Source organism: Pituophis catenifer, unplaced genomic scaffold (assembly GCF_029215685.1).
Source record: "Pituophis catenifer annectens isolate HBS135680 unplaced genomic scaffold, rPitCat1.0.hap2 SCAF_3, whole genome shotgun sequence".
Classification (NCBI taxonomy): Eukaryota; Metazoa; Chordata; class Lepidosauria; order Squamata; family Colubridae; genus Pituophis; species Pituophis catenifer.
The window spans coordinates 207,829,054-207,846,833 of NW_027256883.1; the positions used below are offsets into that span (position 1 = coordinate 207,829,054).

At 41.1% G+C, this 17,780-nt stretch overlaps 1 protein-coding gene across 5 annotated transcripts; it reads left to right on the forward strand.

Annotated features, from left to right (window-relative positions):
• The first annotated feature begins 415 nt into the window (after positions 1–415).
• GID8 (GID complex subunit 8 homolog) lies at positions 416–13,416 on the forward strand. Of its 5 annotated transcripts, none has more exons than XM_070941800.1 (5): positions 416–462; positions 7,655–7,784; positions 8,318–8,514; positions 9,511–9,708; positions 10,601–13,416. In XM_070941800.1, the coding sequence occupies exons 2-5, from the start codon at positions 7,667–7,669 to the stop codon at positions 10,772–10,774; spliced, it is 687 nt and encodes a 228-aa protein (XP_070797901.1). In that variant the 5' UTR covers positions 416–462; positions 7,655–7,666; the 3' UTR covers positions 10,775–13,416. The 5 variants fall into 5 exon arrangements, with proteins under 5 accessions (XP_070797901.1, XP_070797898.1, XP_070797900.1 ...); XM_070941797.1 differs by lacking the exon at positions 416–462 and adding an exon at positions 587–636 and having other exon boundaries at positions 7,660–7,784; XM_070941799.1 differs by lacking the exon at positions 416–462 and adding an exon at positions 589–640.
• The last annotated feature ends 4,364 nt before the right edge of the window (positions 13,417–17,780 follow it).

Below are 17,780 nucleotides of genomic sequence, written 5' to 3' on the forward strand. Positions count from 1 at the left end.
AACAAACTGTGATTCAGTGTGTCAACCATCAATAAATAAACTGTGAACAGTAAGTGTGATTCAGAGTGTCAACCCCCAACTGTGATTTGTGTATGTGTGTCAACCACCATTAAACAAACTGTGATTACAGTGTGTGTCAACTTCAGGAACCAGACACCAACCACATGGAGACTCGCTCAGAGGGAATAAAGTACGACTTCAGAGCTCTTGCTCGGGGCCGGGGCTACGTAAGACGCCACTCTCGCAGTAGAGTCCAAAACCCCTCGCTTCGTCCTCGCGTTTCTCCGGGCAACCATTTCCTCTTTCCCTCTCCGGCGCTTCCAGCCTCGCACTTCCGGTCCCTTTCCTTCATTCCCGTCTCTATGTCCTCCTCCTCCTCCTCCTCCTCCTCCTCCCCCATCCTTCGACCTTTCCTCGGCGCGATTGGCGGCGGTGTTCTCGCGAGAGGCGCGGCCTGACGGGGTGAGAGCGCGCGGGCGAGAGAGAGAGAGAGAGAGAGAGAGAGAAGAAATAAAGGGGGGAAGGGGGGGGCGGAGCGGGTGAAGGGGGCCTGGCTGGCTGGCATCGAGGTCTCGGCGGCGGCGGAGGCGGAGGCGGAGGCGGAGGACGAGGCGGCTGACTGGCTCGCTCGCTTCGGTGGGTGAGTGAGTGAGTGAGTGGCGGAAATGGCGGCGGCGGAAAGGTTCATTCTGGCGAGGGAGCCGCGGCGGCGGCGGCGGCTGAGGGGAAGGAGCCATCTTGGGGCCCGCTCGGCGCCTGTGAGAGGCTCGCTTGGCCGCGCGGAGGGGCCCGCCCCCTCCTGGGCCTGCAGCGAGCGCGGAGAGACAGGAAGCCCCAACCTGAGGCGGCTCGGAGGCCCTGCCCGCTTGCCGGCCTACCTTCTCCACACACCCTCCCGGCAAACACCCCCCCCCCCCACACACACACACAACTCCTCAAGCGACGCCGCTTCCCGAGGCGCCTTTCCCGCTCTTTTTCCCGCGACGGCTCCCGGCTTTAAACCTGACAACCCCCCCCAACACACACACACACACACACACACACACACACTCCGAGTGTAGAGAAGGGCTTCCCGAGGAAAGGGTGTTTAGGCCTTAAGCCTCGAGGACCGAGCTCGAGCGCCCCAAACTGAGCGCCGGAGCTCTCCTCTTTCGACCCAAGGGGAAGAGAGTCTGCCTTCCTTCGCTTAAACTCCGCCAAACTTTCCTTAAAAATAAGGGGAAAATGGGTAGTTATTTCTGTCACTCGGATACATAAGCGTAGAAAATGGCTTTTTTCCCCGGCCTTATACAGGTGGTGCCTCGATTTGCAACAGTTCGCTTAGTGACCGTTCAGGGTACAGGGTCCAATTGAGCAGGGGGTTGGATTAGAAGACCTCCAAGGTCCCTTCCAACTCTGTTGTTCTGTATTCCTTCCCCCCCAAATACAGATAGTCTTTAACAACAGTCCGTTTAAAGTTAACAACAGGACTGAAAAAGTGACTTATGACCGTTTTTCACACTTAAAGACCGTCACAGCATTCCCTCCCATAGCCACCTGATTTACATTCAGATGCTCGGCAACTGACTCACATTTATGACGGTTGTATGTCTTGGGGTTGTGTGATCACTCCTGCGACCTTCCGACAAGCAAAATCAATGGGGGAAAACCAGATTCACTTAACGACTGGGTTACGAATTTAACAACTGCGGGGATTCACTTAAGAACTGTGGCAAGAAAAGTTGTAAAGCGGGGCCAAACTCACTTAACAAATGTCTAAATTTTGGACTCGGTTGCGGTTGTGAGTTGATAAAGCTGTAATTGAATTAAGAGTTCCTTCCCTTTCTGGAAGATGTTGGCTGGGTGTTGCCTGGTCCTTCATAGAATATAATAAATCATTTTGGAACTTAATGGTTTATGGAGGATTTATGTGAGACACCAAGCTCTCAGTCTAACAATTAAAATTGCAAACAAATTTGTGCCGTAAATAATGGTAGAGTCTTGTAAAGATGGTGCTGGTGGGTATTTTATTATTTTTTTTATTCCACCCATCTCCCCTACAAGATGACTCTGGGTGGCACAATATGTTTCTTAAGATTTCCCATTTCTTTGGCTCCAATTAGATGTCAACCACTTAACTTTTCTTATACTTGCAGGCTATTGATAGGGCCATTTCTACTAACTCATGGATGTTCTTTTTGAAGAGCTACTTAAGTACAAATCATGATTATCATGATTCAGCAGGTGGCAGCACCTGACTCATCTTGCCTCAGCTAAGAAAAAAAGCAGAGTTGGGCCTAAGTGAGGGATGGGAGACCATCAAGAAATGCCAGGGTTGTAGGCTGAATGTAAAAGTAAAAAACAATTGTGGGGAAAAAGCAATGATAAGTCACTTATTGCTGCTAGAAAAACTACAGAAATGCTTATGTTGGTGAATTCTATTAGCTATATATGCTATTTGAGAAAAAGTTAAATAAGCTAAAGTTCTAGAGTTTACATTGTTTGCAATTCTAGTAAGTTCCCAAGCTTCACTTTCTAAAGTAAAATATCCTTTTTCACTTAGGCTTCCTTTGCCATTTTTGTCATTTTTTTCAAGCTGGGGCAGTTTGAAAAGTGGTTTTTAGTTATAGTAATATATATCTCTTTTAAAGAGAGGAGAACAAGAGATTCTGAGTACGCAGATAAACTTGGGGCATATTTAGTCATGGCAATTTGCTTAATTACTGTGTGCTTAGAGATTGTTGAGAGATGAGCTGTGAACCAGAAAGTCAAAATTGTACTCTGCTATTTCACCTCAGTACATGTCTTTAAGATAGTCAGCATTTCCTAACTTTTCAACTGCAGCTCAAAGATAAGATTCCAACAAGATAGATGAGTATTATTATGCTGTATGGTATAAGAATTACTGAAGTAAACACCCCAGAGCTTCTACTTTTGCCTTTATTCGTGTTTAAATAATTGCAGATAGAATTACATATTTTGATGAATGGTCATTCAGCATTTTTGGATCTGTCTTCGACATTCCTATGTTAGAGAATTGCCGTCTTAAATTTATCCTGAAAAGTTATGAGGTTCCCATTTTGTCACTTCTATTTGGCCACATATTTTGGGGAATGAACAATATTGTTGGCAAGTTATGGCATATATTGTGTTGGAAAGCAAATAAATATAACTCCCTGATTAAACCAATTATAATGTTAGAGCATGTGTATCTTAAGGAAGTGGACAGGTTCTTAGTGCTATTAGCATTTCCTCCTATATATAAAATTCATAACCCTTCTGGCTGGCAAGGCCACCTGTAGTTGAATTTGAATAGTAGCAAATTCATCCTGGAACAAAGGCATAGTGAAAGAGGTGATGGTACACCCATCCTCACCCACGCACCCCTTCACTGGATACAATAATACTGGCCCAATTTCTGCCCAGTCCCCAGCTTCCTTTTGGGAGGTGGGGGGGAGGAGGAAGAGCATGTAGAAGATAGTTGGGCTGCAACTCAAGGGGGGTATAGAGGAAACATATCTGGACCATTTTGAGTCACTTTTTAGGCCGGGATATTCTACTGAGGCAGCATTGATTACATTTGTGGGTGATTTCTGGTAGAATAAGGGTGGTGCAGTTCTGGCTGTTCATCTCTTGATGACTTCCTGCACCACTGATCATCATTTTTGGACCAGTTTAGTATTGGAGTATGAAAAACTCTGTTTTGCAGTAGTTCTTCTTTCTCTGCAGCCCATTCCAGTCAGTGTTGATAGGGAAAGGCAGGTCAAACTCATGGCCTTTTGCTTTCTGGAATTCCTCAGGTTCAGCAGTTCCCACATCGCTTTTAATATGAGTATGCGCAATCTATGTGAGCATCCATAATGGCTTAGGGATGTTCTGGTGTTATGGTGTCAATCATCATTGGAATCCCAAGTGATGCTGCTGGGGTGCTGACCTTAGTGCCTGGAGATGTTTAGTGTCTGGCCGGGGAGAAACGGGATCGATCCTGGCAAGACAAAGTGGCTTTGATTCAGGAATTTAACACTTCATCTTTAGTGCTCAATCAAGCTCTATTTCCCCAGACCGAACTAGTACACAATTTGAGAATCCTTTTGGACTCATGGCTCCTGATGGAAGAGTGAGTGGCAGCTATGGCTGGGAAAGATTTTTGCAGGGATCAATCTTAGGTGCTAGTAGTGTGATCATTTTAGGGCGAACAGACCATTCTAGTGGTTTAAAGTACTGCACAGTTCAAACCTGATGTCCATTTCTGTACTCCCTTTGGGACTTATTTCAAATAAAACTTTCTGGACATGTCTGAAATCTGAAGATAGCTTTAGATCAGGGGTCTCCAACCTTGGCAAGTTTAAGCTTGGAGGACTTCAACTCCCAGAATTCCCCAGCTAGCTTTGCTGGCTAGGGAATTCTGGGAATTGAAGTTTGCCAGGTTTAAAGTCGCCAAGGTTGGAGACCCTGCTTTAGATAACCATTTAATAAACCCCAGATCAGAAGACATCTTAGTGTTTGGTTAAGAATGATAGTAACTCTGAAGGAGACCTAAGCCATAAGGAAGCCTGCCCATCCGTAGTATCAATATTGAAAGAGGAATTTCTTGTTTTACAAGTATGTATAAGATTGAAGTATGGAATGAGAGAACTTGAAATTGTTGCATGAAAATTGTATATTAAATTGTATATTTTAAGGAATATATGACCAGTGTTATGGAATGGGCCACTTTAAATCAGATGAGTATGTGAGATTATGTAAAGGAATAGATAGCAATATTACTCAAAAAACATTGCTTAAGTATATGGTTGGCTATAACATAACAGCAGATCAATCAATTGGAATAGAGCTAGAAGGGATCTTGGAGTTCTTCTAATCCAGGGGTCAGCAATCCACGGCTCTGGAGCCGCATGTGGCTCTTTCATCCCTCTGCTGCGGCTCTCTGTTGCTGGTCGGCTCCACAATTGATAAGGCTTTCGGTTCGGACAGGTAGAGGAAAAAGGATGACGCAGTAGGAGGAGATTCTATGGTGGGGGAACCGACTTCCAGTTGGCAGAGGAAAAAGGACGCCATGCTAAGAGAAAACTCTGGTGGGGGAACCGGGCTTCCGGTCAGCAGAGGAAAAAGGACGCCACGCTAGTAGGAGACTATGATGGGGGAACCAGACTTCTGGTCGGCTCCAGAATTGAATGGGGGCTTCCAGTTAGGACCTTTGTGGCTCTTTGAGTATTTAAGGTTGCCGACCCGTGTTCTAGTTCAACCCCCTGCTCAAGCAGGAGACCCTATACTATTTCAGACAAGTGTCTATCCATAGATAGTAGAATTTGTGGTTTTACAGTGAATATCATGATTTCCACGATCATATGAGGTAGAAAACTGATGAATTCTTCGGCAAATAGGGCTAAAAACTATACAGTCCTAACAATACAGTACAATATTTTTATTGGGTGAATGTAATGCAGGTATTTAAAAAAAATAAAGGATCCTGAAAGGACTGGAATATTTGCATTGAATAAATACAATAATCCAGAAAATGGATTAATAGAGTTTTATAAAGAGAAGTATTTATTGCTGATGCTTGCTTCAAGTTTTGAAAATGCAGATTGTGTGCATGAATGGCACTGAGTGCCCATGACTGTAATTGGCTTGATCACATAGGTAACAAATACAGGAGGAAGAAGTGCAATGGAATAAGACAGACATTTCCAGAAACAGACTAAAAGTTGTTGGTATTTTATCTGTATAATTGATAGGAATTTAGTAAATTTAAAAGAGTAGCTATGGCAGCAAGATTTGTTCTGGAAGATACACAGTGAGAATATTACTTCCTACACATGCAGTATGCTTACCTTATATATGAAAGAAACTTGAACAATGGAGAGAGATAAGAGATATGGAGAGATGTTATGAAAATTGAAGTGGGAAAATAATTCCCAAATTTGTAACAACAAAAGATCCAAGTGACTTTCAGAAGAAATTTTAACAGACAAGAAAGCTTGGTCCCACAGTAAGGATAAATTATATAAACGTAGCATTTTCAGTGTCAAGCAATCATGTCTGAACATAGCTCTATATACCTCGGTCAGGATTGTGAGCAAGTAGGGGAATATAATGCAAAAGTGAGAGGTAGTTTAAGAACAGAGAAATTGCAGGAAAATTTACGGCTAAGGCATGAATAGTTTAGTGAGCCTGGGATACAAGCAAAGGATATTTAAAGAAGAGGAAAGATACATTATAGATAGAGGATTTACTCATTTAAAAAAATTTAGGGCCATGCATTTTATATACAATAATCCAGGGGGCTCCGTAAGCAAGAACAGTAAAACAAAATAAGATTTAAAAAGCAATATATAACGACAATGCCCTGTGGTGCCCTGTATAACAATGCTTCCACCAAACAGTTTCATTCTACATTTTCTAAGGATTCACACCATAACCCCGTGCCTGGGGGAAGAGCCAACTCCTTGTAGCTTATAGAAAAACAAAAACACTTAGAGTGACTGTACACAACAGTTAACTGCAATAGAAAACAAAGTGCAAAATGCAGTGGACCAGCTGATAAATACCAGGTGCTGCTGAAATGCCTGTTGTTTAAAGTTGAGGGTGAAAGGCAGGTAACAGTGCTAGCGGTTCCGTGTCAACAAATACGGAACAAGATTATATGGCGTGGAGGTTGGAAAATAAGCCTATGCCAAACAAAAAAATATATAAAGCAGTCTGTAAGATTGTCAAATCTCACACAAGTCAAAATATTACTTAAAATCTTAGAGTAGAGCCATAAGGAGTAGCAACTCTCAGAAAAGGCAGTAGGCTACAAGGTCAAATAGATAACCTAAGATGGAATACAAAGACAGCAAGTGGGATTTTCTTTTGCATTATTGACTACAGCAAGGCTTTTGTGTTAAACGTACCAGAATCTAGGTTAATGGGTATATATCAGAACACTCGCATATTCTTCTGAGGATTCTTTATCATGAGCAAGAAGCCATTGTAAGGAGAAACAAAGAGGTACAGAATAGGAAAGAGAGTGAGTCAAGGATGCATATTTTTTCCCTATTATTTGTTCAGCTTATTCAAGGAGTAGAAGAATGGTAAGATTGGATAAAATGACAGCTCGAGTCCAAATAGGCAGCTAGAACATAAACCATCTTGAGAATGGCAAACAACAGCAGCTTGCTAGCCGAAAATAATGAAGAATTTGAAGAAATTGTTAATCGAAGTCAAAATGATAGTTTCATGTCATCTAGCATGCTTATCGAATTTCCATTTGACAGCAGAGAGCTCCACTATAAAATGCAAGTCTTTCATCAGAGTTAGAGAGCTGCATTTAATCTTATGACTGCAAATTAAACTTTACTTTTTGATACCACTTTTTTTTTACTGATGCTAAATGATTAGCTACAATGAAATCTCATTCTACTTGACCATTCGGGGTTGTGTGTTCATCATTCAGAAAGTATGTCAGCACAGTAATATACATCACTTGAGTAATGAAGTACCCGTTCTGCAAATATCGCAAAGCATATCTTCTGCAAAATAATATTGTTTCATGGAAATGTGAACTACTACATGCAAAGTCTCTTGTACTGAAATTGGTAAATTCAGGGTTCACTATATTTTTAAATTATTCTTGTTTCATCTAATCAAGGTCAGTGCTCAGATGGATAAAAATCTCATCTTCTCTTTCTAGTGAAGGACAAAAATGAGTTATGCAGAAAAACCCGATGAAATTACAAAAGATGAGTGGATGGAAAAACTCAATAATTTACACATCCAAAGAGCTGACATGAATCGCTTAATTATGAACTATCTTGTTACAGGTAACAATTACTAGATTTTCGATTGCCTCTTAATTTAAGAATGGCATTTAAGAACATTTCCAGCACTTGTTTATATTCATTATTGATGGCACTATGCTAGAAGAGTCTGGGGAGAACCAAAAACACAGCTGCTACCCACTCCACAATCTGTAATTATTTGCCATATTATTATATAAACTGTGAAAAAGTTTCTTAGGTTTTAACAATATAGTATGTTCCTACAAGCTTACGAGCAAAAAGACAAGTAGAAAAAAAGAGGAAAAAGGAAGAAACAAGGAAGGAGTCCTACATAGCTACTACTTTTTTCAGAAAGTTCTTCAAGAACTGACCACCAAGGAAGTTAGTTTTGAGAAGGGGCTTTAATAAGAGAATTATATCTTTTAATCTTTTTTGCCCTCTTTTGCAGTTGGAAACTTCAGCTCTCTTTTTACTGTAAAAACAAAAACGCCAAATGTCATTCAATGCCAAAAGCCTTGTAGATGACTCTCCCCCCTCCCTTTTCATAACCAGTTTCTTCTTCCATTTCATTTCAGAAGGTTTTAAAGAGGCTGCTGAGAAGTTTCGAATGGAATCTGGAATTGAGCCTAGTGTTGATCTAGAGACCCTGGATGAAAGAATAAAAATTCGGGAGATGATCCTCAAAGGTCAGATTCAGGAAGCCATTGCACTGATCAATAGCCTTCATCCAGAGTTATTAGACACAAACCGGTACCTTTACTTCCATTTGCAGGTAAGCTGACAGATTTAAAGATGCAGGGATTATAGTTAATATATTTAAACAATAAATTTATTGGTTATTTAAGAACAATTTGTAATTTATTTTAATTTGTAGGATAGACATTTTGAATGCCCTTTGGCCTTGTGAGGATATAATTGTGATAAAACATGAACAATAGAAATGTCTAGATCAGGGATGTCAAATTCAAGGCCTGTGGGCCGGATTCAGCGTGCAGGGTGCTTAGATCTGGCCCACAGGGCTGCCTGGAAACAGAAAAGGACCAGCCTGTGGTGCCTCTGCCTGTGAAAACAGAGGTCTGTTTTCGCTGGCAGAGGGTTGCAGGAGGCCGTCACAGCCGGAAATGGAGCTTGGGAGCCTGGCAGGGTGCTCAGGCCACCACAGGCACCCCTGACACGAGTGACTTCGGGCTGGCCACACCTGCCAGCTCCCCCCCCCCCCCCAAGGTCAAACACAACTCTGATGTGGCCCTCAATGACACTGAGTTTGACACCCCTGGTCTAGATGCTCTAATCCTGTAACAATATTATGTACATATTAGCCTTGAAATTAATCTGAATCAGTTTGAACTTGGAATTGGGGAGGGTTTGCTATCCATGTTCCAGTTACTCTTAAAAGCATTTAAGTGCACTATCCTGTGCAGTTCTTTAGATGATCATTAAAAGCCTGAAAAGGCAATATTTGAATGATAGAAGCACATTAGAGAGGTCTAGGACAAGTGTCCACATTATTCTTTTATTGACACAAGAAAAACTTGAAAAGCTAAGTTGCATGGCTTTGCTTCTGACCGTTAGATTTTTTTTTTTTTAATTTAAAGATGTTTGATCAAAGCCAAATATTCAAACAATGCTTTGCAATATAGGATAGAAAAGTGCTCGCTTTGGCAGCACATGTACTAAAATTAGAACGATACAGAGAACATTAACAATATAGGAGAGAAACTGTGTTTTAAATTCCTATTGGTTTTTTTTTTTTCTTTGATCTGTGCAGCAGCAACATTTAATTGAACTGATTCGGCAGAGGGAAACTGAAGCTGCTCTGGAGTTTGCTCAGACTCAATTAGCAGAACAAGGAGAAGAGAGTCGGGAATGCCTGACAGAGATGGAACGTACCCTGGCTCTCCTTGCTTTTGATAATCCGGAGGAATCCCCTTTTGGAGATTTGCTCAACATGATGCAGCGACAGAAAGTAATTACTAGCTATGGAACTAACATTAAAAGATTGCAGAACTCTTAACTGCTGGTGCATTTACATTTTATCTCTTAAGTGTGTTGTGGAGAATAGGTGGCTTTATGTCTTTTTTTTAGTCGATTAAGGTTTTCTTTTACGTGCTTGCTCAATCAGCTAAATTGCTTAACTGTTATTTTAATTAATCAGTGGTGAGGATTCAACTTGAGTGGTGAAGTAAATATGCCAGGGAGTAATGACTATAAAGAAGAAATTACTGCCTACTTTTCTAGTACTGTAGATAGCTATAACAATAGTAGAGATTCTAATAAAAGAGAATATTTGTAGCTCAGGGATGACATAAGGGGTCCTTGGTGCTCTGTGAGCTTGCTTGTTTTCGTGCAGATGTTTCATTACCCAACTAGGTAACATCATCTGTTCTAGTCGACACTTGATTAGCACTGATGATGTTACCTAGTTGGGTAATGAAACGTCTGCATGAAAACAAGCAAGCTCACAGCAAGGACCCCTCATCATAATAGAGGTTCTTGCCATGGTAAGTTTCATAGTATCTGCCCAAATGGAACAGCATACAATTGTAAAATAAACTTTTAGTGTAGTCTAGTGGTTAAGGCACCAGACTAGAAACCATGAATTCTAGTTCTGCCTTAGGTACCAACGCCGGCTGGGTGACTTTGGGCCAATCATACATTCTCAACCCAACCCGCCTCAGAGGAGGAGTTGTCGGGGAAATGCAATCTGACAAGCAAAGTGAGGAAGCCAGACTCACTTAACAGCTGCAGTGATTCACTTAAATCCGGCAAGGAAGCTTGTAAAATGGGGCAAAACTCAACTAACTCTCTTGCTTCACGGGAATACGTTACTAATCTAAGTTACTTGTCTCTTTCTCTAGGTGTGGAGCGAAGTAAACCAAGCTGTGTTAGATTATGAAAATCGTGAGTCAACCCCCAAACTGGCTAAATTATTGAAGCTACTACTGTGGGCTCAAAATGAGCTGGACCAGAAGAAAGTAAAATATCCTAAAATGACAGATCTCAGCAAGGGGACAATTGAGGAACCCAAGTAAAATGTGCAGATGGATACTAAATCTCACACCTGCACAGTGATTATACATTTTTAATCAGTCTGTGACTGAAATATTTTTACTACAGTTCAGGACTTTTGCAATTTGGTTGTGTGTTTTGTTTTGTTTCTTTCCTTGGCAAGCATACGTAAAGGGAAAGGGTCCCTTTTAAAATGCAGAAAATAAGCATTGGAAAAGCATTACATCACTCTGTCCATCTGACTTAGGCTATGCACTGTCGTCCTTTTTTTAGCCAAATACCAAGGTTCTTTTTTAAATACTGTGCTGAAGGTTTGCAGCATCTGGCCACTGAAGCATATTTTGGTAGCCAACGAATTGATGTTAAAGCTCTTGGCGACTCTCCAGTTAAACTTCACCTGTTTTTCACTTGAAACATGGACTTATTTCTGTGTTAATTTATAGCCAAATATGCATTCCCTATTTATAAGCTAGCGATTGGTTAAAGTGATCATTTTGTAAGCCTCCTGCCAGTGTTGTTTACTGCATAGACTATAGTATAGAAAGCTTAAGCTGTAATTGAAGATAACTGCCCTTGCTTTTCACACCTTGGTGACTTATTTATATGGGGCTGAATGTTATGTTCATGATGGGCCTAGTTCTCTCAGAAGCGTTGCTAAAAATAAAAGCATTTTCTTTTGTAGTTTTCAAGAATGACCAAAATAGCCTCTGAAGAAAGACATAATCACATTATAGGTAGGCGTTCTTTCCCCAGAGTTTCTTTGTCGTTCTATTTCTTAATGCCAGTCACAGTCCTTATACTGCTTGGGGTGACAATTACAGCCTTAAAGCCTGTAATATATTTACGGACAATATGGAAATGGAAATAATGTTAGCCATTCCTGGTAAGAAGAAATAGCTTAATGTGTAAACCCAGTGGAATAGTATAAATATTTGGGGGCCATAATTTTTAAATGATGGAATTATTTTAACAGTTTCTTTCTTATCTTGGGTAATTAGTACTTTGATTTTACAACTCTCCTCCCTGGAGCTCCCCTCTTTATGGTTGGGAGTATTGTTATCATGGTTAGGATTTATGTCTGCCCTTGTTAAAGCCCCTGTAATTCCATGAGTTATTTCTTACTTAGTTGCTGCATTGCAGTTTCCTTTATGGCTGGTTAATGGCAATGCAAGGCTGGTTTAAAAATATTGTCCCCCTTTCTGGCTGGTAGCAATAAATGTTAAACTGGCCAGTTTCAAGATTACCATCCTGCAACTAACTCAGTTATCTCCAAGGTTGCTGAAGCCTAGATATCTCCAGTTGCCAAGCTGTTACTAATCTTATTGCACTCTGTGCTCATTTTATACATTTTCTGCTGAAAGGTGAAAAAAACAACCCCGAGAGTAGTCCATTTAGGTGTAGCCTAGTAGTACCAGTGCCTCTGGTACCAGTACCAGAGTAAATGAGCAAGCTACAGTACGCAAAGGTTTGGTTTTCAGCAAGGTTTTGCTACGGTCATTGCTTGGTGTAATAAACTACCAGAAGCTTCTCTATATTCCTCATAGAAACAATTGAGAGTGACACAACGGAGGGATATGTATTTGTATGCAGCTGCATTCTGGATAAGGCCCACGGGTAGACTAGTGTGAACAGTAGTTCGAAGATAAGATGGCACTTGTATTTTGCACTGATGCTTGTACAGCCTATCGGAGAGAAATCTCAGACCGAAAATTACTTAACATTTTGGGTGATCACTCAACATGGGATTTTAGTGTCCTGTGTTATTTTATATTCTTCGGGAATGTTTCCTAACAACTCAACTTGGTCTGATAAGTTCTTTTAATTAAGCACAGCTACGTTGAAAGTCAAAATGTCTAGGCTTTCTTCTGATACGACCAATTTATCTACCCTCTTCTGGAAATGTAGAAAGTATAAAGCAGGGGTTTCCAAACTTGGCTACTTTTAAGACTTATGGACTTCCAACTCCCAGAATTCCCCAGCCAGAGTGGCTGGCTGAGGAATTATGGGAGTGGAAGTTTGCAAGTCTTAAAGTGCCCAAGTTTGGAGACCCCTGGTTTAAAACATCAGCTTTCAGTGTAGTCCTGACCAACAGCTGGTCTCTCTACCAGATATCCTGTGTTTAAGAGGTCTCCTTTATGTTCAAGCATTCTGTTGAAGCCATGGTTGCATAATAACTGGAATATAGAGTGTTTTAAGAGCCAAATATGTGATATAACTATGACAGTTTACTTAATTTGGTTTTTGTTATTAAAACATCTCACACTGAAGCAGCTTTAATCTGTAAAGGTTTCTTGGGGGTAACTTTAGAGAAAAAATATTTAAAATGGTATGAAAGAAAGCTATGCATTTTACAGAGCGTGGAAAGGTGTAGTCCCCGTGGTACTTTTAGGGATCTTTATATTCACATGTATATAAAATAGTTTGCATATACAAATTATAATATAATCAATTTGAATTATTCTCAGATGGGGAGGGTGTAAAATATAACTTATGAAAATATTATTCACAAAAATAAAACCCCACAGCCCTCACTACATAAAATGAATTTTTTGTCATACACATGAGAAATGTCTTACTTAGTGGCTGTGAAAAATGGTTGCAATTTATCTCCATAATGTTAGATCACCACTCTTAACTGCTTAGCATTAAATACAACTTTGATCAATATGTTTCCCATTTGGTTTTTCTTCTAGTTTCTTTTTATGAACCTCTTTGTAGAAATAATGTTTCAGAGAATCGACGTGTGCTAATCACTCCTAAGTTTTGCAATCCATGTAGCGAAGACATTGTTATATATATACATTGTGTGTATTTTTGGGAGGTGTGTGCAAAACATCTCGGATTCAAAACGGATTGTTCTGGCTACTCTAAGCTTGGAAGGTAGGTGCAACCTTCACAGCAACCTATATAAATACAGGTAGCCCTCAATTTACGACCACAATTGTGCCCAGAATTTCTGTTGCTAAGCCATTTTACGGCTTTTCTTCCCACAGTTGTTAAGTGAATCACTGCAGTTGGTAAATTAGTAGTACATTTGTTAAGTGAGTCCGGCTTCCCCATTGACTTTGCTTGGCAGAAAGTCATATCACATAACCCCTGGATGCAACTGTCATAATTAGTCAGTTGCCAAGCATCTGAATTTTGATCACGTGACCGTGGGGATGCTGCAACGGTTGTGAGTGTGAAAAACAACCATAAGTCACTTTTTTTCAATGCCATGGTAACTTCGAACGGTCCCAAAATGGACTATTGTAAGTCGAGGACTACCTGTAACATAAAAATGATGCTGATTTGTGCAGTTTTTGGAGAAGGTGCTATGTTTAGTAGGAACATTGTTGGAAGGAATGAAAAGAAGACAAAAACATGTCTTAAAGGTAATGGGATAAGGCAGGGGTCAGCAACCTGCAGCTCCGGAGCCGCATGTGGCTCTTTCACCCCTCTGCTGTGGCTCCGTCACTCAAAATATGTGTCACAACCGACAATGTGTGACACCCGCCAGCACATGATTTATTGAGCTTTTCAACCTCCGGTAGGCCAACCATAGGATAAATCCAAGAAAACTTTCAGAAGAAAACAGAACGTTTAATTCAACTACATACTGTATGCTAGTTTTGTGGCCACTCAAGAAATAGTCAGGCACGGGAAGGGTTTTGTGGCTCCCGGTGTTTTCTTTTCTATGGGAAATGGATCCAAATGGCTGTTTGAGTGTTTAAGGTTGCAGACCCCTGGAATAAGGGGAGCATGTGAAGGAATTTGATCGGCATTTCTTGGACAAAACAGTCCAGATTTGTTTTCAGATGGATCCCAGCTCGTGGCACGTCTGGTGGAGATACCTAAGGAGGAGTCTGGGAACAATTTGAACCTGTTGGGCCTGAGGAAATGGACAGAGGCCTTACTACCATGAGCTCAGCCACCTGCTGTATTCCTAGATTAATGCAATGATCTTAAGCAGTTCAATAAAGTTTGGTGGTGTTTTTTCCCACAGGAAAAAATAAACTCTCTAAAATATTACTATTTCGTAATGGCGGAGATTTTAACTTTTGTGACCTTCAAGGTTAGCATTTGAAAAAAAAAAAAAACAACCTTTGCAGTGGAATGCAAGCTATCAGGTTTTTGGTTAACAAACTGTGGCCAGGATTAGAAAGTCACCAGTTGATTAGATTGGCATTATATCGGTGGCTTGGCTCCATTTCAGCCATTGCATTGTATTTTCTGTACTAGGGCCTGTCGGGGACATTTAGATGGCATTAGGACAGAAGAATACCTTCGATGTTTATTCACTTGTCATGCTTGCATTCTAGGTTCATCCCGATTTGAAAACTGCAGGTAATATTTTTGTGTCAAACCTTTGACTCCATCACTTTGATTGTGCTGTCAAGTGGTTGCCAATTCCTAGGAATTACATTGATACACACACACACACACACACACACACACACACCTCTAGCCCCAATCTGGTCTTTCAATGGTGCACCAGAGAGCAGGACAAGAAACAATGGATAGAAATTAATCAAGGAGAGAAGCAACCTGGAATTAAGGAGAAACTTCATAACAGTGAAGACAATTAACCGATGGAACAACTTGCCTTCAGACATTGTGGGTGTTTCGTCACTGGAGGTTTTTAAAAAGAGACTGGGATTTGACTGAAATAATATAGGATCTCCTGCTTGACAGGGCTGGACTAGAAGACCTCCAAGGTCCCTTCCAGCTCTATTCTGATTCTAATCTTCCAATGGTATACCTATCACCACTATACTTGCTTGCCTGCCTGCAATTGCTATTGGCCTGTTTTTTGCTGGCAAACAAAACAACAGAAGCCTATTTGCTTATTTTTTTTTTATTTTGCCACAATGCTTAGGTATGAATGCACAAGTAGTCCTCGACTTACGATCATAACTGAACCCAAAATTTCAGTTGTTAAGCGTGAGAGTTGTTACCTGAATTTTACTCCATTTTATGACTTTATGACCTTTCTTGCCAGTTTTTAAGTGGATTATTGCAGTTGTTAACTTAGTAACACAGTTATTAAGTGGATCTGGCTTCCGTGCTGACTTTGCTTGTCAGAAGGTCACAAAATGTGATCACATGACTCAGGGACACTGCAGCCGGCATAAATATGAGTCAGTTTGCAAGTGGCTGAATTCTGATCATGGGACCATGGAGATGATGCAATGGTTGTTAAGTGAAAACAGATATAAGTCATTTTTTCAGTGCCATTGTAACTTTGAACAGACATTAAACCAATTGTAAGTTGAGGATTACCTGTCATCTCAAAATCAAGGTATGTCAGGGGGTCCTGATGTTCTCTCCGTTTACTTGTTTTCTTGCAGACCTTACCCAAACTAGGTAACATCTAGGACTAGCACTGATGATGTTACCTAGTTGGGTAATGAAACGTCTGCAGGAAAAAAAAAAAAGCTCAGAGAGCACCAAGAACCCCTCAAATCAACCCTGACCTACAAATATTCTTTTATTAGCAAGGTATGTCAATTGGTGAAGTGAGGGCCCACCTCTTTCCACCCCACTTTCTGGGAACAGATCACCATTTTAAATCCTCCAGTGGTCCAGCAGGACATTATCCGAGCCCACAATCAGCTCACTTTTAGGACGATGTTGGGGTTCAGCTGGTGCACAGTAGAACCAGGAATCCCGAAGGTGCTTTTTTTCAAAAGGCAACTGGACTGTTTTTGCTTTGAAGCCGTTTCGCTTCTCATCCAAGAAGCTGCTTCACTTTTTCAGAATTCTCCAGAGAACCGGAGAAGCTTCTGGGATGAGAAGTGAAATGTCTTCAAGCAAAAAAAAAACCTCAAAGTCCAGTTGCCCTTAAAAAAAAAAAAAAACCCACCTTTGGGACACAAACTGTGACCTGGATGAATGAGAATCTCTTTAGAGCCCGGGAAGATCATCCTCTGAGTGGCTGAGAATCCACATGAAATTGTGAATTGTGGATTGGGAGAAGAAAAAGCCCTGCGCCACGTCTAATTTCCTGCAGCGTCTGAGAATCAAGATCAAGGGAGGTACTAATACCACTCTATAAAGCCTAAGTAAGACCACACCTAGAATACTGCACCCAGTTTTGGTCACCACACTATAAAAAAAGATGTTGAGACTCTAAAGTGCAGAGGAGAGCAACCAGGATGATTAAGGGACTGGAGGCTAAAACATACGAAGAACGGTTACAGGAACTGGGCCTGGCTAGTCAAGTGAAGAGAAGGACCAGGGGAGACATGATAGCCGTCTTCCAATAGTTGAGGGGCTGTCGCAGAGAGGAAGGGGGTCAAGCTATTTTCCAAAGCACCTGAAAGCCAGACAAGGAACAATGGATGGAAACTGATCAAGGAGAGATTCAGCCTAGAAATAAGACATTTTCTGACAGAACAGTCAACCGATGGAACAGAAGTTGCCTTCAGAAGTTGTGGGAGCTTCATCACTGGAAGCTTTCAAGAAGAGACTGGACAGCCATCTGTCAAAAATGGTATAAGGTCATCTGCTTTTTTTTTTTTAATTTGATTTATATGCCGCCTTCTCCGGAGACTCAGGGTGGCTTACAATGCGTTAAGCAATAGCCTTCATCCTTTTGTATATTTATACAAAGTCAGCTTATTGCCCCCACAAACTGGGTCCTCAATTTACCTACCTTAGAAAGGATGGAAGGCTGAGTCAACCTTGAGCCTTGGAGAGATTGGAATTTACAATAATTGCAGACAGCTGGTGTTAATCACAATGCTATCAGTCGGCTGAGCCACCAGGCCCTTTATATGTCCTTAGATCATTACTCTACTAATTTGCTGCCCTCCTCCTCCTCCTCCTCCTCCTCCTCCCCCTCCCTCTTCCCCAGTGTTTCAATATTTGAGGGGCTGGGGAGGGTGGTTTAAGCTACTTTTCCAAAGCACCTGATGGCCAGACAAGGAATAATGCATGGAAACTGATCAATTCAACCTAGAAATAAGGGAGTCAATTTTCTAACAGAACAATCCATCCATGGACCAGAAGTTGCCTTCAGAAGTGGTGGCAAATTCAATCCCTGGA

Excerpts from the sequence above, each read along its gene's own strand:
- GID8 (XM_070941800.1), top strand. The coding sequence starts at position 7,667 with ATGAGTTATGCAGAAAAACCCGATGAAATTACAAAAGATGAGTGGATG. Across the intron at positions 7,785-8,317 it reads TATGAACTATCTTGTTACAG|AAGGTTTTAAAGAGGCTGCT; the intron begins GTAACAATTACT and ends ATTTCATTTCAG. Across the intron at positions 9,709-10,600 it reads ACATGATGCAGCGACAGAAA|GTGTGGAGCGAAGTAAACCA; the intron begins GTAATTACTAGC and ends CTCTTTCTCTAG.